Source organism: Bremia lactucae, linkage group LG4 (genome assembly GCF_004359215.1).
Source record: "Bremia lactucae strain SF5 linkage group LG4, whole genome shotgun sequence".
NCBI classification, from domain to species: Eukaryota; Oomycota; class Peronosporomycetes; order Peronosporales; family Peronosporaceae; genus Bremia; species Bremia lactucae.
In genome coordinates this window covers 87169-109004 of record NC_090613.1, presented here as the reverse complement: position 1 = coordinate 109004, position 21836 = coordinate 87169, and the positions used below count along the sequence as shown (strand labels likewise).

Below are 21836 nucleotides of genomic sequence, written 5' to 3'. Positions count from 1 at the left end.
TGGGCATATGCGTGAGCATCACGCTTGCCTTGCTAGAGTTTCAGAGGCTTTGAACGAGCTCTGAACTCAGCCCTTGGTGGTTCAAACGTCTGTTTGAGCCGGGCTTTAAAAGCCTCTAGCGACCCAAAGACGTATGGGTCGCGCAACTTAAGGCCCAATGCCCAAGTTTTGGCACGACCTGCCAAATTTGATTGAGAGTATGCGACTTGCATTTGCTCGTCGACGATGTGACGTGCCCTTATGGCATCGTCTAACTCGACAAACCATCTCAAGAGGGAGTCTTCTTCGACCCCCCTATACTTAGAGATGTCAATCTTTAAGGTTTCGGGACGATGCGTTTGCGTCATCCCAGGTACAGGGGTCTGCACCTGTTGTAACCTCAACAGTTCTGCCTGTTGAGGGCCTTGCTGATTCAGCAAGACTACCTTCTCCTTCATCTCGTCGAATTCATATTGTATGACCTTGGCGATGGCTGAATGAAGGGCATCTCTGTCCAATCCGGACAACATGGCCAAGATGGCATCGTTTTCTACGGTCGAACTCATTCGTTCGACCGCACTCCTTTCTATGTCACTTAGGAAGGAGTAGCTTTCACGCGAAACGTCATGTTTATTCCCACTATCATCTAACATGTCCATGTTAGATGAAGGAAATGTCGTCCTTGGACGGACTACAAAGTGCTTCCAGGTGTAACGGGGCACTAGATTTGTACTGCTTCAGTTCAAGTCCACTTCGCACTGCTTCAGTTGCGAGTGGTGCCTTACGTTACTTCACGTACACTAGTACGTGCAGAGGAAGACTTCTCTTTTTAAGACAACTTAAAGAGGGTTAAATGAAAACTGTATTAATATAATTAAGTATCCCTTCTTTCTATCTGTTAATACTAACTTAATTATAAACTAATACTAAACATGCAATCAAAATCTTATCTGTCTCTCTCTTTGTTTACGTTTACAGCTGATTAATCTGCGGGATAAATAGATATAATGGCCTATACCTGTTTATGGCTAAGAATTCTGAACATTACTATATATAGTAATATCCTCCAAATATTATCTACCTTTCAAATAATATTACTTAACAACCTTTAAGTGTTAATTTCATGTAACGATACACCCCGTTAAACGGAATAAATAGTTAATGACGTCAAACTTGTAGCTGAGCTACCTTGCTCCTGAAGTCATTGAAGATTTATAGACTCAGAGAGTCGTACAGGCTATTATAGCTTAATACATAATAGTTCAAGGGATCCAGGGGTTTGTGCAACAAAGGGACAACTAGTGCTTAAGAGGATATACCTTAAAAAGGCTTGTACATATCAATGCGCAAGCCTTAGGAAGGCACTTAACGCTTTAAGATCAAATGGAGAACTGCACTTGATATAAATTTTTATCTAAAACCTCACCCTAGCTAAATAAAAAAAGATTTCGGCCGCCAGATATAGATCTGGCGGCGACCACATTTGTTACCCATAATAAATGGGATTTAAGTAATTAACTATTTTAAAATTGAATAACATGATATCTTACTCATAAAGTGGATGTACCATAACAACGGTTCTTCAACCAATGCGTGCCCCATTACCCCCCCCATCAGACTGTTGACACCAAGGTGACAACATTCGCCTTATTTCCTTTTTGAGGTTGGAACCTAAACAGCTAACCGTTCGGTTGTGTTTTTCATTCCTTTGTCTCATGGCAATCAAGCGTGAATCACAGACTCTTAGTACCTTCCCCGACGATGAGGAAATGGTGGACTTCAAAAGTCAGTCAGGAAAAGGAGCGTCGTTCTCTCACGCCTTCTCCTCCGGATGTACGTCGGCGGGCCCCGAATCCGCTCCCAGAACGTGGTGCCGCTGATGTCTTAACTGCATTGAGCAGGACACGGGACCCTGAGTCCAACATCATTACGAATCCGATCGATGAAGAGCAAGAGCAAGCAATCTTCATAGAGGAATAAGCTCGTTGTCGAGCTGCCGAGCTAGCAAAAGCTAAGCTCATAGTGAATACAGATTCACTCCGCTTAGTGCGGACGAGCGTCTCAAAGAGATAGCGGGTCATAGCTGGCCATCAGGATCTCCGGTGACCCGGCGAGGACGCCAAAGGAGATCGCTTGCTCGCGACGCTCTTCATGAGCGATACCTTACGCCAAAGATAGTGACTCGAAGTCAGTAACTGACGCTTTTACGTGATCAAGCCCGTGGGTCTTCGGTGACCTCCATGAGGGAAATCCCGACTGTATTGTTTCCAAACGTAACTAGGAGTGGAAACGATGTCTCATTTGAAAACTGGGTCCACCGGGCCCGCCGCCTTCGTAATATTTGGCATATCAGAGAGTCTGCGGATGCGGCTGATGTTCGTTTGGAACGGAGCTTCGCTTCGATTTCGCCATGCTTAAGAGCAAAGACCAGTTACGTTCGGCATTTGTGCCACAAAACGAAAAAAGGTCTAGCCAATATTTCAGTGTTACGGTTGACCGTACAACCATATATCAAAGCCACACTGAGGCTTTAGATCCACCTAATCCCACGTCTAGTGGTGGGAAGCGTCGTTTGACGCGAGTTGACCCTGAGTTTGGCGCTCAAAAACGTCAACGTCTTACGGGAATCTTGTCGAAGAGGTACCTCAAACATTCAAGAGTTTTCAGAAAAGGGGAACCCTAGCCACTTCACCAGATACTGGTATTGACCCTTACGACGACGTCGCTTAGAACGTTTCTCCACATGAAACTGAAGGTTTACCCGCACATCAAGCAGCGCGGAAGGAGGCCAACATTTTGGCGGAACCATTTGATGTTCTAAGGCACGAGGTGCAACTTCTTCGTGAGGTCCTTGCTCGGGTTGAGAGCTCTTTTTAAGGCGGTTCGGTACCGTCATTCAACGCTGGAGCGTCAACAGATCGTTGAGAGGGCCAGCTGGACATCCTTGTGACGATACAGCAATCTGCGGCACGGCCGCCTGTCCCGACGCAAGCGCCTTCAAGTCCACGTGGGAAGGGTCCCGATAGGGCTTAAGCAAGCCAACGTAGAACACTGGGTGTGTGTGCAGCTTGCTAGGAAGGTTTAGCGTATAAGCTAGGCCCTTCTTGGCCACGACCGTAAATGGTTCAATAAAGCGCGGACGCAATTTGGTCTTGAAGACCGCAGAACCAAGTATGTAGGTAGATTTTAGCGTTTAGTAAAACTCAGTCTCCGACCATATAAGAGAAAACACAGCTTCTGCCTTTGGCATCTGCTTGATCTTTTTATTTATTTTGGCTATCAGCTATTGTATCCCATACATGTCTTAAGACACTAAATCGCGTCGCCAGAAACTCGCTTACTTGTTACCGACCGGTAACAGAGCTGATATCACCAAGCCTATCGGCTAATTCTCTCCCACCAAGCCCTGAGCCACAAAGTGGAATTGTTAACGGAACGCGTGGGTGGGTGAGACCGTTAGCAAAGAACGGAGTATAGTCTGTCGAGGCATGTACAGCGTTATTCAACGCAAATTCTACCGCTGGGAGCTTGAGCTCCAGCGCTTTGGTGTCTGAACACACACACTGCGTAAAACGTCTTTCATGAAGCGGTAGAGACGTTCAGTTGACCATCGGTCTGCGGATGGTCCGCGGTGGACATATCCAATCTGGTGCCAAGCACTCGGAAAATTGATTTCCAGAATTTACCGGTGAAACGAAGGTTCCGATCAGAGACAATTGCCACTGGCAAACCGTGTTGTCCAAACACGCGATCGATGAACATTCTAGCTGTGCCTTCGCCATCAATGGTATCTGGCACAGCCGCTAAGTGAGCCATTTTGCTGAATCGGTCAACCAAGACAAGACCTTAAGCGCTACGCGCAATGTTCCTAGCAAAGTTTTGGATTGTCATGAACCATCTTTGCTAGGCAACAAAAGCGCTATTGACGCGGATCATTGAATGAGTCTGTCAGTAATTTAGACAATGGCATGTCTGAGTTAATATACTCTAATGTTAAATACATTCATTCTGAGTTCGACTTATCAGAAATAAGTGGAACGGCACGTGCTCCGTCGAGTGACACTCGATATAATATCGATTCACTAAATGCTAAAAGCATTGTGGGCCTAAGGCCGAATCATCAAGGGTGCAATATCCCTGATATCCGTGAAGTGGCACGTCTAAGTCCACCGAGTATGGTCGGCCGAGGTGGCATCATACTGAGTGTCAGTAGTGACACTGTTGGCGGTTTGCCAGGGCATTTTGGGTCAAATCCTCCTAATGCACGTGAAGCGACACGTAAACTTTCACTGGATAAGGAAGTTGAGTTACCTAACTCCTTGTCGGATGTCAAATTACACACAATCTCTTGTATAGAAACTATACAGGCTGGAAAACCTGGGGATGTGAATGTCCCGGCCTCTAAGAGGCGTATTGTCTCCACTCCAAGACAGGATGGACACGAAGCGTGTATACCCTCACAAAGTGATACGAGTGAGCAAGTACATACGCTTGTAAATGGCGTAACCGGTAACATTGAGGGGAAGTTAGCCTTGCGGCAATCCCCTCGTTACATGCTCTTTTAGAGCTTGACGAAATGTCTATTGATGACTGCGGTCGAGCCTTAAAAGCTGGTGACTTATCTGAAATGGTGGTCATTCGACTTATGGTTGAGTTAAACTCATCGTCACTTCTAGACGAAGCTGTCCTGGATGACACAATAGCTGCACTTAGTGCGCGAAATGGGTCATCGATCCTTAAAGATCCTACTAATCCCTTTTATTCCTTGATTAAGGAATTCCAAGATGTGGTATGTAATAACCCACCATCTGTTTTACCTCCGGATAGAGGTGTTCGACATGAAATTGACTTGGTTCCTGGAACCAAATACTGTGTCACAAGACAATGTCCTTTACCAAAGGAGCAGTGTGACGTCATTTACGATTTCTTCCGTGCTAAGCACGAGGCTGGAATGGTACGAGAGAGCAAATCCCCTCATTCGACACCGACATTTTGTGTCAAAAAGCCAAATGGTAAATGGCGCATTGTTCATGCTTATAACAAACTTAATGCTGTCACTATACCAGCACAAACCTCCATTCCTAGAAAAGATGTTCTTTAGAATAATATGGTGGGATGTACAATGTACAGTGCATTGGACTTAGTCGATGGTTACTACCAATTGCTCATGCAAGCTAGCGATATCCCGCTTACAGCGGTTAGCACCCGAGCGGCATAATATGGGAGTTGCTGGTTATGCCGCAAGGGCTTTCCAACGCCCTGGCAATATTTGAACGTCTACTGACGCATCTGTTTCGTCCTCATCGAGGTTATGCAGAGACTTATTTTGATGAGATTTTTGTCCAAAGTTGTGCGGAGCAGGGTCGGTCAGATATGGAAACCATTTAGACCATTTGCGAGCAGTGCTCGAGTGTATGCGCACAAATAAATTGTATGCCAATGCATCTAAATGCATTTTTGGCGCAGACGGAATTCCTTTTTTAGGATGCGAGGCCTTAGAGCGGATCCCACTAAGGTAAAAGCAATAGTAGATTGGTCGTTTTCTAAATATCAAAAGGATTTGCGTAAGTGGTTGGGTCTCGCCAATTATTTACACAAATATAGCAAAAAAACGCTGATATGGCTAGGCCATTATCTAATCCTTTAAAAAAGATTACAGATTGGTGCTGGACTAGCACAGAACATAATGCTTTTAAAGCAGTTAAGGATAGTCTTATCCATGCCCCGATTCTGGCACTGCCAAACCCAAATTGGCCTTTCAGTGTCGTCTGTGACGCATCAGATTTTGCCATTGGCAGTGCTCTGTTACAAACAGAAGTTGGTAGGCATGAACGTGATATTGCGTTCGAGTCTAGACAGCTTTAAGCTGCGGAGAAGAACTACCCAGTTCATGACAAAGAGTTACTTGCTATGAAGTATGCTGTCGTCAAATTCAGAGTTCATCTGCTCGGCTCTAAGCCGTTTGTGATATATACAGATCACGCGTCATTAGGCACGGCGACTAAGTCACCCCATCTCTCAGCGAATGGCCCGATGCCTATCTTTTTTTTGCCGAGTACAGCTTCGAAGTGAAGTATAAGCCTGGGCAAGCAGAATGCTTTGGCCGATGCTTAATCACGCAGGCCGGATTTTGAGCTCCCTCACTTAACGACTATCGTGTCGCCTATTACTGAATTGACCCATTCGGCTCAGACCCAGGATGAATAGCGTGTAGCTCTGCTACGAGCTCTAAGAAACACTAAATCAGGCTCTCAATTTCCGGCACGTTTGCGGGCAAGGTTACATCGGTATCCTATCGATAACGACCTGTTGCTTTATTGCACAGACATCGCGGACCCTCCGCGTGTGATTGTTCCTCGTGATGAGGATTTGAAGTACCGAGTCCTCTTTGAGGCACACGATACTGTCCTTGGTAGTCATCTCCGTAGAGAAAAGACCTAGGGCTCTGTAAGCCAGAGTAATTAGTGGCCTAAACGGAATCAACCCTCGGCGCATGCTGCTGCGCCACTGGTGAGCCTTCCCATCCTTATAGGTTGCTGGGAGTCCATTAGTATGGATTTTGTTTTCGGTCTACCGAATGCTTCAGCCGGTAACTCTGCCATAGAATGGTGTTTTAACCAGGTCATACCAAGGATGAGATCACATCTCGAATCCGAATCAAGGACGAGACAGCGTTCCATACTGTCAAAGTCCAAAAAAATTATACCTAAGTTCAATGGAACTTAGGGAATAGTGACACGAGTCCCAGTCGCTAAGAGAACAGTGATTGTATCACTTTCATGCGCTTTTAGCGCCTCAACGTATTATTGACATCCTTCAAGGGAAAGACGTCGAACATAATTGCAAGACGCTCCTGAGTCAATTACAATTGATCATGGCTTATCAAAGCCCTTCACAGTCGCTTGAGCGATTAAAAAGCCAGGCTTGTACTCTCGCCCCGTGCCATTGAGCACCGAGCTAATTAAGGCTACGTTCTGTTTACTTTCACCTCCAGGAGGTTCAACAGAGCCTAGGTCTGTCCCAGTAGAGCGCCCCGCACCTACTAGGTATTGACGTTTTCCCACACCGTACCAGATTTCTGGAATAGGTCAGAATTGATAATCCTTTGAGCTTTACGCGTAATTCTTGGGGGCAGGCCGGACGTAAATGTTTCGTGCTTCCGAACATATCATACCTGCGGATGGTCTTATGCTGCTTCACAGCTTGAAGAGCCTCTTCTCCTTCCTCAACGAGACTTAAATCCATGGGTTCCGCTCTATTAGACGGAACCCATGTGCTCGAAGAGCTTGTTCGGTAGACAGGCGTGCTAACGCGAGCAGACTTAAAGTCAAACTCGGCGCGTAGCGCTATGGATGGCAACTGCCTATTCGAACGTAGCCGGATGAGATCGGAACAATTCCGTTCGGGCAACGCCCTCATTGAGATCCCCATAAAGATGGTCACTACAATTGCTTCTTGCACCGGGTCTTGATGCATAGTTGCAATGAGAGTTCTCAACTCCTGGACAAAGCCCCCTAGGGTTCTTTTACCCTGTCGAGTTGCTAGGAGCCGTGCTCGCATGCGAAAAGCCTGATCAGGCGGTGCAAACATGCTGGTCATTTTGTTTCAGCGAATCCATGAGGGAAAAGCGTCGTTTATGGACGTGCTGCACGATAGTGCCCACTCCATGGCTCTACCTCAAAGTATGGAAATGGTCATAGCCACCTTTTGCCGTTCTGTTAAAGAACGAGGCGGAATCAATGGACATTTCCATCTGCTTAATCCAAAAATAGAGATGTTCTCTCTCGATTCCCTCAAATGTCTTCTCATTTACAATTATAGGGCGAGCCCTCGGCTCTGAATCAGGTACAGATATGTACCGGGTCGGCATGGATGCCGCTAGATGGTCCTATACCTGACCGATCAGGGAGGCTTCGTACCGCATGAAGGCTTCAAGCCTTGCATGCAGGACCTCTGGTCCCTGGGAGATAATAAATTTCCACGTGTTCAAGCCCGTATAAGGTTTTGAGCTTGTCATAAGCGGCGCGTTGCGCTTCTGACAATTCTGGAACCTCTTCCATTTTCGTGAGAAATTAGTCTTGTAAAGACTCAGGCGTAGATTGACTACGAGTGCTCCAGGTGTAGCGGATCTACCTCGCTCCTAAAGTCAGAGGAAGACTTTTAGACTCAGAGAGTCACTTAGTTCTATTGAACTAATGGGTTCAACAACTCAGGGAGTCGTACAAGCTATTAAAGCTTAAGGAATCCTAGTTCAAGGGATTCAGGGATTCGTAGAACCAAGTGGCAACTAGTGCCCAAGAGGATTAACCTTAGAAAGGCTTCTATCTCTTACAGATCAATGCGCAAGCCTTAAAAGGCACTTAACGCTTCAAGATCAAAAGGGGAACTGCACTTTATTTAATTATTTAAATTTAAAAACCTTACCCTAGCTAATTAAAAATAGATTTTGGCCGCCAGATTTATATCTCGCGGCGACCGCATTTGTTACCCATAATTAATGGGATTTAAGTAACTAACTATTTTAAAATTAGATAAAAGGGTATTTTACCCATAAAGTAAATGTACCACAACAACGGTTCTCCAACCGATGTGTGCCCCATTTCAACGAGCCCCTGATCCCTTGAACTAGAATTCTTTAAGATTTAATAGCTTGTACGACTCCCTGAGTTGTTAAACCCATTAGTTCAATAGAACTAAGTGACTCTCTGAGTCTGAAAGTCTTCCTCTGACTTTAAGAGCGAGGTAGCTCCGCTACAACTAGTGTACGTGAAGTGACGTGAGGCACCACTCGCACTGAGGCAGTGGAAGTGGAATTGTACCGAAGCAGTACAAGTCAGTAGTTCCCCGTTACAGTGTGTGTCTAAGTAGAGCGTGGCCGCATTAAGACGTGCCCGCCTACAATGTTAGTTTGGAAACGGCGACGGAACGTCTGCCGTAGTATCTTCCACTTGCACAACACTATATGTTGCGAGTGGACGTGGTGATTCACCACGTGAATACGACCCCTCTTTGGACGTCGAGTACGAATGCAAGTCAGACGAAATGGCCGACTCGGGGAGAATGGAACAGTCGCCTGATAGACGCTAGTCGGCTGACTATGAACCTTCGAAGCTGACGATTCTAAACATTAAGATTGGTAATAAAAGTACTGTTAGCGTATCAATATAATGCATTTACACAATTATTTAGCTGATCGAGCGTGCCCTTAAAAGTATGATGTTAGGAAGGACCAATTACATAGTGACGGATATGCTCATGCATGGTGCATTAAAATGTGATTTTAGGAAGAACCAATTTAGCCATATTGTGACGGATATGTTACATAAAAACTATAGCCGCCAATCAAAATCAATGCTGCGTCACGTGCTGCGAGTGCACTCACAGTGTCTTCGCGAAACTGGCTGCCATGCCTTTGCATCTGTACCAGCCTTAAAACGTGGTGATCGATGCAAGTCTCTACTTGTTGGTGAGACGTACCACAACTTTACGTTGAAACGAATGGCTACCGTGCCTGAATATGGCATCGATGCGCTGGAGCTTTGCCATGAGCCTACGAAAGCCAAATACCTGCATTTGGATGCGAAAGATGCAAACAATCTTTTCACCATTATGTTCCGCACGCCACCCACCAACTCGACGGGCGTGTCACATATTTTGGAGCATACGACGCTATGCGGCTCAAAGCACTTTCCGGTGCGCGACCCGTTTTTTAACATGATGAAGCGCAGTCTCAGCACGTACATGAATGCGCTCACAGGTGCCGACCACACGATGTATCCGTTCTCAACGACAAATGCCAAGGACTGGCGAAATCTCTTGAGTGTGTACCTAGACGCCGTTTTTTTCCCGAATCTGAATGAATTTGACTTTCTCCAGGAAGGTCATCGATTGGGAATAAACGAAAGCAAAGGCGAGCTAGAATACAAAGGAGTTGTACTTAATGAGATGAAGGGAGTATTATCAGATAGCAATAATCTTTTTAGCACAAGATTGCAGCAAGAGCTCATGCGAGGTACAATTTACGAGCACGTAAGTGGGGGTGATCCTGAAATGATTCCGCTTCTGACTTACGAAGACCTTCGCACCTTTCACACAAACAATTATCACCCATCAAATTGCTGCTTCTTCTCGTACGGTGACTTGCCGCTTACAGATCATTTGGCTTATCTGGATCAGACAATTTTAAATAATTTTGAGTATCGCTCTGAATCCGCGGCAACCCGAGTCGATACTGAAGGATTTAGTTTGCTTAAAACCGATGGTAAGGTCCCACAATTGATCGTTATTCAAGGTCCAAGCGGCAACATGAGCAATGAGGCTGTCGATTCCAATAACAAATTCTGCATGAGCAAGCTTGTTGATGTTAAGTCAACCAACTCGTTTTCGACCTTTGTGCTTCGAATTGTGAGTTATCTTTTGACGAATGGGCCTGCGTCTCCATTATATAAGGCGCTTATTGACTCGAAGCTCGCCCATGACTTTTCGGTGGGTACAGGATTCGACACGTCCACGTATTACCCCACTTTTGGTGTCGGCGTCGAAGGAATCGAAGGCGGAGATGCGTCAGTCCCTGCGATTCGCAACGCTGTTCAAGAGGCGCTAGAAAAGGTGGTTACGGAGGGATTTGACAAGAAAAGAGTGGCTGGAATGCTGCACCAATTAGAGCTGAGTTTGAAGCACGTGACGGGCAACTTTGGTCTGCAACTCATGCACGGAGTCAGTTCTGTCTGGGCCCATAACGGCGACCTTATTGAAAACCTACAGCTTAACCCATTGCTAGAGCGCCTTAGTACTGAAATGGCGAGTAATCCAAAGTTTCTTGAGGGATACGTTCGTGATTACCTTATGCGGGATGACCTGCGCGAAGTACACATGCTAATGCTGCCTTCTGAGGATTTTGTACGCGACCAAGAGCGCCGTGAACGTGAAACTCTGGCCATGAGATTAAGTGAACAGTCTAATGCCGATCTGGACCGTATTGCTTCTATCACGGACGAACTTGAGCGGCGCCAGCAAGAAAATCAACCTGTCGAGTGTCTTCCCACTTTAACCGTGGATGACATTCCACGAGTAGAAGAAGGCAATTTTGATCACATTGACATATTCGAGCTTAACTCGACACCTACAGAGCTTACGTGTGTGCCTTCGACTAACGAAATTTCGTACCTGCGTCTTCTTTTTGACTTGAAAGCGCTTCCTGAAGCGTATCATCGATACATTAGCATTTTCACGTCCGTGTTTGGATCTCTTGGTACTTTGCGCTACTCTTACGATGAACTTCCAACAATTAGTGCCAATTGCAGCGGCGGTGTGTCGTGCTCTGCAATAGTAGCGCCATCACTCACAGATGCTCACCTCGAACGTAGCAAACAATCGCTCCTGCTGAGTACCATGTGCCTCCCCCATAAGGTGAATGAAACGCTCGATTTGCTGCGCGAATTGCTTTGTGAGACGCAGTTTTTAAGCGATGACAATCTTGGTCAATTGCGTCTTATTCTCCAAAGTAGCGCGACTGCCGCTAGTAACAGCATTTCGTCTTCAGGCGCGTCTCTTGCGGGGATACGTTCTCGCGTGGGTCTCACCCCTGCAAGTCTGTATGATGAATTATACAGCGGTCTGACTCAAATACAGCAGCTGCAAGACTGGGCGCAGTGCTCCGAGGAAGAACTGCGCAATATTGCTCGTGTTTTGCAAGATATTGCTCGTATGGTGTTCGTGCCTGAGAATCTACGTCTTTCTGTTGTTACAGAGGAGAAGCTGCGCTTGCAAGTGGAGCAGTCTCTTACATCAAGCCTGCTTCAGCCACTGGCAAAGTCGTCTTCATCTGTAGACGTGGCGTCGCTACAGCCGATAGAAGAATTGAAATTGCCGCTTGTTTCACCCAAGAGCTACTATGCTTATCCAATTTCCGTAAATTTTGTGGTCGAGACGCAACCGTCGGTTTCATTTGCTCACGAAAACCATGTGCCGCTTACAGTCTTGGCGCAAATAATGTCGTCGTGCTTCCTGCACCAGCGAGTTCGGGAGAAGGGAGGAGCGTACGGCTCTAGCGTCTCTCAGCTCGAAGGCTCGTTTTCGATGGGCTCCCACTACGATCCCAACACGCTTGAGACGTTAGATGCTTACGCCGAAAGCCGGGAATGGGCCGTTCGTGGCGAATTTTCGGACCGCGACGTGCAAGAAGCGCTGCTATCAGTCTTTGCAAGCCTTGACGCTCCTAAGACTCCGTCCATGAAGGGCCGCATGAGTTTCTTGCGTGGCATTACAAACGAGATGCGGCAGCGCCGGCGTGAGCAGTATTTGTCATTAAAGCGTGACGATCTAGTGCGCGTTGCGCGCCAGTTTTTCACGGACGACACGCCTGGCAAGTGCACTGTCATTTTTGGCAAGGACGGTGACGATCTTAGCAAATTCTCGGACAAGGGCTTTCATGTCGAACGTGTTGCCTCGTCAGTGCAATAAAACGACAGAACAATTAAGTGTTAAAAGCATGAAAATAAACATTTAATTTACACATCGACGCTGGAGACTCGCGACTAACTCCGCGTGCTAAATTTTACTATTCCAGATATCGAACGGCAAATGGGGCAATCGAAGCGAGTACGGTACCACTCATTGATGCAATGTTCGTGAAAGAAATGTCCACATGGTGATAACACGAGCTGATTACCATCCAGTTCAGTCCATTCGCATAGACAGATAGGGCACGAGTCTGAGTCGACATGCACATCACGTGGGTCGATGTACTTGAGCTCGCGAATGGACCGCAGGTGCTGCTCCTCGTGTTCGAGAGGGAACTGCAGAAACTGCTTGACCAGATATCGCGTAGTAATTATTTCACTGCATACTTCTACCTCTTGCTCGGCAGCTAGATACTCGCATAGTGCAACAATGAACTCTTCAAGACCGGCAGTTCGTGCTCCCACGAGCAATGATGGGTCTTGAAACATGACAATGCGACGAGGAAATCCGACGTCTTTGAGCTGATTACGGACCACACCACACAAAGAGCAGTCGCGCTGTTTTTTATGAATCGTAAGACCTGCGAGCAGCCGCTTGCGCAATCGGTAGAACTCAGAGTAGCGCTTGCACACGACCCACTTCTGCTTGTAATAGTCACTGGAAATTTCCAAATGGTAAACGTAGTAGTTGCCAGAGGCACCGCGTACCAGCACGGCCTGACAGCTCATGAATAGCTTTGTCATGGATTCTTGTCGAATGCGATTAATAAGCGCGCGCTTGGCGGCCACGCCGCGGTCGGCAACAAGCCCAATAGGCACATCCTGAAAACGCTTCTGGCTCACAGACTTAACCGGCACAGAAATTTTAGCTGAATAATGCCGTGATGCGGCTATTTGCCCATCGAACGATGTTGTGTCATCTACGAAATCCTCCGCGTGCTCGGAAGGCCCAGCGACAGGTCGCTGCATTTGCTGTTCGTGTTCTTTGCCACCGGCTTTAGCATTAGGGCTGCTGCTAAACATGTTGCCGATTTCATCGCTGAAGCATGGACTATCCTCCACCTCGCTGTCGAGCCACTCGACGTCGGCTTCGTACCTCTGCGCCATCACTCCGACTTTGGCCACTGCACTGCGTCGGTAAAAGAAGGTGTGGCGGACTGTTCGGATGGGCATACCCAAATCAAGTCACGACATCCTCTTACCGTTGCGAAAAAGTCCCACGTCGTGACGTCGTCAGATTGGGCGAAAAATAACAGGTGTGCGAATAGAAAGGATAGAACCCACTATGCTATGGCAAGTAACCAATCTATTAGCAAGAAGAAACCCACTATGCCGAATAAAGAGTGCCCTGCGTGCAAGTTGGGTGACGATACGTACCACCCTAGTGCCGTAAAGACCACGGGCTGCGAAGAGAGCTACTTACGTGTGGATGGTCCGTCAATGCATTTATTGTGTTCGCTATCGTTTTGAGATTCATGGTGTTACAGCTTGCATGAAACTCAATCGCGGCCGCGTCTCAGCCTGCGTGGAGGTGAGTCCAGCAGATGCGTATGCGTTATTGCTTTCAATGACATTGAAGTGCATAGGAGTGGAGGGACTTTCGCAAGTGCCACGAGCTGGTTAAAGAAGCGTCCAAAGATGGCGAGTTGTAATTAATGGCGTTTCACCTTATACGCAAGTAACTACTACCTTTACGACTGCATCGTAAAAAAATGATGACGGGATACCAAATGCTTTACTACAATTCTTAGTCTTATGACGAAATACTAGTGCGATAGCAAGAAATTTGTCGAATAAAACACTCACAAAAGTATCAACTACAAAATTGTTGCACACGAATAAACGATTAATTTTTCGTGTTTGACTTTCCACTTCTGTCAAAAGTGTGGGTAGTAATTAAGCTAATATCAAAATTATGTTTTGCATTGAGCGAATGAGCCGAAGCTGGGCTTCGTGAGACAGTTTGGTACCAATCTTCTATCGATATTTTGAAAATGAAAGAACCTAAATGCGCAGCTACGGCCTATGGTTCGTGAGAAAAGGCTAAGTGTAGGTAGCTTAATCCCTCAACATGCGGTAAATGTATCGATTGTTCCTTCAAGATTTTCTTGGTGCTCATTCACATAGAATTGCAGCACTCGCCCCAGAATCATTTCTTATGATTTAATTTAGTTGCCGCTCAGAATATCGATTCGTTCGTCAAGCAGTCGGCCTAAAATACTTAAAAATAAGTTCTCATCTTGGACGTCACCATCAAGCGCATCGTTCAACATTTCAAATTCATCCTTGTCATCTTCGACGTCGATGATCGAAAATGCGGGAGACCGAGAGCTAGAATATTCGCTGAATATTGTGGATCCGTTGCAAGCAGCACTTGCCGATGTAGCCAAAGAGCCAGTAGATTTACTTCCCACCTGCTGGGCTGCGTCGATCAGAGCATTTGAGGCTGACTTGTCCCAATTAAGAAGAAAACGCGATCGATTGCTTTTGTCAGCATTCAAGCCATTTTCTGTATCGCTCGATGCTACACAACATTCTTGAAATTCGTCATCTTCATCATTCGTGCTAAATGGAGCATTGTTCGCCCAAAACCCAGGCGGAGAATGTGCACCACTAGCAATGGGCGAGCGCCCAAAACGTGATGAGTGCTGACATGACGGGGAGTCAATTATAAGTCGCAAATTTTGAAATGCCTCTCGTTGTGAGGGTCGTGTTGCTACAAGCACGGCTTCTGTTTCCTCTTCTACGACAATCGGTTCGCTTTCTTCAGTGGCGGATGCAATAGATTGCGGAATGTGTATGCGATATAAATGTGTGCCATTCTGCTTGCGCTGTTTGATAACTTGCAGCTGGCTGAATGCTTTAATGCAAAGCTGCTCCAGCGTGGAAAGAGTGTCTAGATCTTCACGGCACATTATCCGAGCTATCTCGAATAAAATGAGGTTCGCACGTACTCCCTTTTGCACTGTCATACTTGCAATTATAATGTTGCGCCGACACGCGCGTCGCAATGGAATCCTTTCAGCTAGCCGAGCCACGTCATCTTGTGGTGACAATGACAATACGTAAGCGCGATCCCCAGCACATAAGGGATGCTGAAGTTGGGGCCAATTAAACCAGCACCAATCACACCAACCGATTTCAAGAAACTGAGGTAAGCAGTAACCGTGGTCTATCGGTATCAGTTCAAATTCCGCGTGGCCCATACTTTGTGAACGCCGTTTGCGCACAAGAATGTTTGCATCATTACGATCCGTATTTAAGAGCCGCATGTCCAGCAGTACAATTTTGTGAACTTGATGAATTGAAAATTGGTTCGGAGAAAGGTCACTCACTACGTCATCGTGTCGCACAAATTCCTGCAACGACCCTACTTTAAAATAAATTGCGCCCGAGCTGCTCGTGTAATTAAATACTGGATGTCGTGATTCCACGAGAGATGTAGGTGGGACCCCGGCAAAGTGATCCTTTATTAATTAAGCGCATAGAAACGATACCGTGCATTAGACGCCTGTCCGAGCATCATTATTTCGTATATCAAGTTACCTTGTCCAAAATATAGGCGGCGAGTTCGCGTTCGCAAGCTTCTCCAGACAAAATACCGCGACGTAGTCCATTCTATAAACAAAATTTAGGACAACAAAGGCATTCTGTATTACATAACAATTTATATGTAATAAGCTAAAGAGAGCTTATAGCGCACCTGGCCAAGCTGTCCAACCAATCCGCGCGGATTGTTCGGCCCGAATGGTTCTTCATCTTGCGGTTTGAAGCAGCACACGTTGCGATGTGACGGATCTTTAAAAAAATACGTGCCACCTGTGCCATCCATTGCCAAGACTGGTGCAAGACCCAATGCAAGACCTTGTAATGCCTTTGCAAGCCCAAATGAGTTCAAATCGCGTGAACATGAGCAAGCTTAGCATTAGAAATTGTGCAGTGGATTAAGAGCATACCTGATGCATAATCTTCAATAAAGCAACTGGAAGCAGGTGCGTACCATATGGCTGAATATTCACAACTGGCACCTGCTCTGGCCGCAAATTTTGCGAAGTCTTGCTGTGTAGGTATGCAGAAGTCGAATTTTTTAATTTCGAATCCTCACCGCAATTCCTCCGTTTGATCGCTGCGCTATTTTGCTCATCGCACTCGCGCGTGTATACCATTGAAATGTTCTGAGGTCTTCGAGCCACGAAATCTACAACAGCATTGTCCTGATATATGCCACATTGCTGCAAACTATGGGTATTTTTCAGCTCTCGTCCTTTAAAAAAAAGTTTCTGGGCGTTGGATGGTACGTTGAAAACGACCTGTAGCTGGTCCTTAATGTCCTTGATGCTAGCCCACGGACGCAGCAATAGTTTCTTACGGCGCTCGAGTGGGTCGCGAAAGTCCTTTACAAAAATCATAACAGACCCATGTCCACTTTCGAGCCAGCCTCCAGGAAGTGACCGCGACATTTCGGCCTCGCCTTTCTGGATCAAGCGCCTGCGTCACACTCGCCGTTGTGGGCCGCTGCTAACGCGGAATGCCGTCAATGTGTCGTCGAAATAAAAATTGATAGAATTGTTTCTCACAACTTTGGATTACATTGTAAAATTTCGAATATTAAGCTTGACATTCTTCTCAGAGCCTGTACTCGTGTCATACGCAATGTTTAATGGTACAATTCGTGCATTTAATCTTATACTATATATTAACGATGGGTTTATTTTAACGGAATTAAGTTGCCCTATGTTACACAAACCCGTTATGTTTACAAGGTTTACTCAACGGGATGGTCAGTGAAGTACTAAGATTTGCCCGAGCAGGGTCTTAAGGACCTCATAAGACCCAAACATAAATGGGCGTGAAGTTTGAGCCCTAAGGCCTAAAATTTGGAACATACTGCCAAATTGGACATACCAAACTTTACTTTTGTCGCATCGTCACCGATGCGGCGAGCTTTAATGGCATCGTCTGTCTGCTGGTGGGCCATTGTTGTGGTACATTTACTTTATGGGTAAAGTCCTTTTATTCTATTATAAAAAAGAGCTACTAAATTTCCATTTATTATGGGTAACATATGTGGCAGCCGCCAAATAAATCTGGCGGCCGAAATCTAACGTAGCTAGGGTAAGTACAATATTTTAATACGTAAATAAAGTTCAGTCCCCCTTTTGATGTCAAAGCGTCTAGTGTCTTTCAAAAGCTTGCGCATTGATCTGTGAGTGATAAAGCCTTTATATAGTACATACTCTCGGGTACTAGTTGCCGATTGGTTCTACGAGCCTTTGAATCCATTCAACTAGGATTCACTAAGCTTTAATAGTTTGTACGACTCCCTGAGTTGTTGAACATATTACTTCTATAGACCTAAGAGACTCTTTGAGTAAATAAGTCTTCCTCTGAGTTAAGGAGCGAGGTAGCTCCGCTGCACAGGTAGCATCGTAGTCAATATACGCCTGAGGGGGTCTTTATAAGGCTGAGCCTTTACTGAAATGGAAACGACTCTATAACTTTCAGAGGCGCAACGCACAGCGTATGACAAGCTCAAAATTTTGCTTGGGATTAAACATGCTGAGTTTATTATGTAGAGGTTCTGCATGCAAGGCTTGAAACCATTATGCAATATGAATCCTACCTGATCGGACAGGCTCCATGCCAACTTGGTACATCTCTGTGCCTGATTCAGAGCCTAAAGCTCGCTCTCTAGTTGTCAAGTGAATACATTTGAGGGTAACGAGGGAGAAAACTTCCCTTTTTGAGTTCAGCAGATGGAGATGTCCATTGACTCCGCCTTGTTTTTGACAGGACGACAAAAGTTGGCAATGGCCATTTCCAAACTTGGAGGTAGAGCCATGGAGTGGGCACTATCGTGCAGCACGTCCATAAACGACGCTTTTTCCTCTTGGGATTCGCTAAAACAGCAAATGACCAGCATGATGCAACGCCTGATCAGGCTTTACGCAGGCTATTACGGCTTATAGCGACTCGACAGGATAAACGAGCCCTAAGGGACTATGTCCAGGAGTTGGGAACCCTCATTGCATCAAAGCCTCAAGACCCGGTGCAAGAAGCAATTGTCTTAACAATCTTTCTGGGGGGTCTCAATGAGGGCGTTGCCCGGACAAAAAAATTCCGATCGCATCCTGCTACTTTCGAAGAGGCAGTTGCCATAGCGCTACGCGTTAGTTCGACTTAAGTCTGCTCGTGTTTGTACGGGTGTTTACCGAACCAGCTCATTTCGAGCACATGGGTACCATCTAATAGTCCGGAAGCCATGGATCTAAGCCTTGTTGAGGAAGGAGAAGAGGCACTTTAACTTTGGAACAGCATAATAATATTCGTAGATGTTATATGTGCGGAAGCACGAAACATTTACGTCCGGCCTGCCCCCAAGAATTACGCGTAAAGCTCAAAGGATTACCAATTCTGACCTATTCCAGAAATCTGGTACGGTGTGGGAAAACGTCAATACCTAGTAGGTGCGGGGCGCTCTACTGGGACAGACCTAGGCTCTGTTGAACCTCTAGGAGGTGACAAGATACAAGATACCACAACCACTTATCGAATTCAATTAACATCAAATGCCACATGACCAGATACTTTATCTATCAATATGCAAGCCATCGTCCCCAAGGGTATAACCCTTTTCATCCAAATTTTCATGCGAAATTATATTATGCTGAATGTCCTCGGCAAAGTATACATCCGTTTTTTTGGCGTCATTCCATGCCACAAGCCATTACTTTCATAGTAACATTGCCCTTTTTGGTCACGTTGAGTGGCTTACCATCGGGTTGAAGACATACCGCTTCACATAATTCAACATCTTCAAGCCACGACTCGTCACTGACCAAGGGTCTGCTCGAACCGCTATCTAAATATCCAAAAATCCTTTGATTCAGCGGACACTTCGTTAACGGCCAGCGACAGATTTGGCTGAACTCGATGTAAACGCTTATGTTTTGGACACGCTGCCTTCAAATGTCCGACTTCATTGCATGGATAGCATCGACACGCGTCCTTACAAACGAATTATCTTCCGAGAGTTCTTTCCTTAACAGAGTGTAACTTGTACGCTTAAGCAAAATAAGCAAGTTGCTCCGCTTGAATTAAGTAATTAGTTTGCGTGTGGTCCACCTTGGCCAACAGAACAGTTCGCATTCCTTTCGAAGCGTACTGTACGATATTATCCAAGACCAATAGTCACCACCATTTTCGCAAATTTCCGAGATGGCCGTTAGATACATGTAATGTTCTTGCCAGCTCATCTTGGGGTCCTTTCTTTGTGGAAAAAGCTTCATCGCTTGAGCCGGCGTGATGCTTGTCTTAAACGCTTCCAGCATCTTTTCCATACGTATCGCAAAGTGGATATCTGATTCCACCATATCGCAACTTGCCTGTTGTAATATCTTTCTGCAGTGTCCGAGAGGTACAGGCCAAACAGAACCACTTTCATATCTTACGGCCATACATATCCACATAACGATTGAGCCAGCGAAATCTGTCGCTCGAATCTTCGACCCCGTTCCGAAATCATAGCCGAGAACGTCGTACAGTTCGCTTTCATCGAAAGGCCGAATACCAAGGTTTTTCTGCCTTGCATCCGGGTATCTAATCTAACTTGTATCCCGTGTCCATATGCTTAATTATCCAAATTTTGACCTTGATCAGGTAAATTTTCATTATTGCCATAATTGAGCAACATTCCGTGAGCTCCAGGTCATTCCGCAACTAAAATTTACTTCCATGTTTGGGTCGCCATATCTAGGCGGATTAATCACCGTCGTGACAGACGATCCATTAAATCTGCCTATATGCATTCTTGTGCCCCTTCCTAGGGCCGACACAAACAAGATCGAGTTCACAGGTGGAGTCATGGGTGCGTCCCCGTACCTCACACGCCCTTCCCTTCATCATCATTCCTGGTCTGTGACTCCTCGAGCCTGTCCAGATGCTTAGAGAGTTCTGACGAATCGTTGCTATTGGTGTTAGTATCGTCCACCGCATGGACTTCACCGTGTTTGCCCATTTCTTCGTGATCTTCTTGCTCATCTACCCTCTCGTGACCGGTAAGGCGGCTGCTTTCGCGTGCAGGCCGTCGCGCGTAGTGTTCTTATCATCCACACGCTTTGGGTCCATAACCTGTAAGAAGTAAAACGGAACATCCCAACTAGTGGACACAAAAGAGGCAACAGAGAGAGTTTTATTGTATCGGGGTGAATTGTTACATGAAGCTAAGACTTAAGAGGTGTTAATTAATATATTATCTTAAAGGTACAGAATATTTGGAGAATATTTCTTTACATAGTAATATTTAAAAAGCTTAATCATTGGTAGATAATAAACAATTATATCTAATTGCTCCGCGGCCCAGTAGCACTGGACGCGCGCAAAGAGAAAGAGAGGTAATACTTTATTACATGCTTGTATAAGTATATAATTAAGTTATTATTTAAAAGATAGAAACAGAAGAACTTAAGTATATTAAATACAGTTTACTTCTAACCCTCTATAAAGCAAGTGTTTTAAAGAGAGTCTTCCTCTGCACATACTAGTGAACGTGAAGTGACGTGAGGCACCACTCGCACTGAAGCAGTGTGAAGTGGACTTGTACTGAAGTAGTACAAGTCGGCAGTGCCCCGATACACCTGGTAGTACTTTGTAGTCCGTCCAATAATCATTGTTCTATCATCCAACATGGGCATATTGGATGATAATGGAAATACGCCTCACGTTTCGCGTGATAGCTACTCCTTTCTAAGTGGCATAGAAAGGAGTGCGGTCGAACGAATGAGTTCTACCGTAGGCAATGATGCCATCTCGGCCATGCTGTCCGGTTTTGACAGAGATTCCCTCTGTTCAGCCATCGTAAAGGTCATACAACATGAACTTTACGAGGCGAACGAGAAGGTAGTCTTGCTTTATCAGCAAGGCACTCAACAGGCAGAGCTGTTCAGGTTACAACAGGTACATACCCCTGTACCTGGGATGACGGACACACGTCGTTTCGAAACCTTAAAGATAGACATCTCTAAGTATAGGAAAGTCAAAGAAGACTCCCTCTTAAGATGGTTCGTCGAGTTGGGCGATGCCATAAGGGCTTGCCACATCGTCGACGAGCAAATGCAAGTCGCATTTGCTCAGTAAAATTAGGCAGGTCGTGCCAAAACTTGGGCACTTATGCCTTAAGTGATGAACCCATATGTCTTGGGTCGTTAGAGGCTTTTAAAGCCCGGCTTAAACAGACGTTTGAACTGCCTACGGCTGAGTTCACAGCTCGATCAGAGCTTCTGAAACTCAAGCAAGGCAAGCGTGATGATCACGCTTATGCCCAGCAGATACGAATCTTAGCGAGTTGTATAACGAACAACTTATTTCATGATGACACGGTGATTACGGTGTTCATGC

At 45.9% G+C, this 21836-nt stretch overlaps 4 protein-coding genes across 4 annotated transcripts; 2 read left to right on the top strand and 2 right to left on the bottom strand.

Annotated features, from left to right (window-relative positions):
• Positions 1-9330: 9330 nt before the first annotated feature.
• On the top strand, positions 9331-12441 carry CCR75_007687 (uncharacterized protein; the record flags this gene model as incomplete). Its single annotated transcript, XM_067965745.1, has 1 exon — positions 9331-12441. One exon carries the CDS (start codon positions 9331-9333, stop codon positions 12439-12441), a length of 3111 nt encoding a protein of 1036 aa, XP_067819944.1.
• A 74-nt stretch (positions 12442-12515) lies between these two features.
• On the bottom strand, positions 12516-13547 carry CCR75_007686 (uncharacterized protein; the record flags this gene model as incomplete). Its single annotated transcript, XM_067965744.1, has 1 exon — positions 12516-13547. One exon carries the CDS (start codon positions 13545-13547, stop codon positions 12516-12518), a length of 1032 nt encoding a protein of 343 aa, XP_067819943.1.
• Positions 13548-13745: 198 nt separating this feature from the next.
• CCR75_007684 (uncharacterized protein) lies at positions 13746-16947 on the bottom strand. The gene is made up of 5 exons (XM_067965742.1): positions 16397-16947; positions 16144-16314; positions 15987-16058; positions 14027-15907; positions 13746-13971 (listed from the first exon to the last, which is right to left on the bottom strand). Exons 1-4 carry the CDS (start codon positions 16898-16900, stop codon positions 14609-14611), a joined length of 2046 nt encoding a protein of 681 aa, XP_067819941.1. The 5' UTR covers positions 16901-16947; the 3' UTR covers positions 13746-13971; positions 14027-14608.
• CCR75_007685 (uncharacterized protein) lies at positions 13770-14092 on the top strand (the record flags this gene model as incomplete). Its single annotated transcript, XM_067965743.1, has 3 exons — positions 13770-13872; positions 13928-13971; positions 14027-14092. The coding sequence occupies 3 exons, from the start codon at positions 13770-13772 to the stop codon at positions 14090-14092; spliced, it is 213 nt and encodes a 70-aa protein (XP_067819942.1).
• Positions 16948-21836: the final 4889 nt, after the last annotated feature.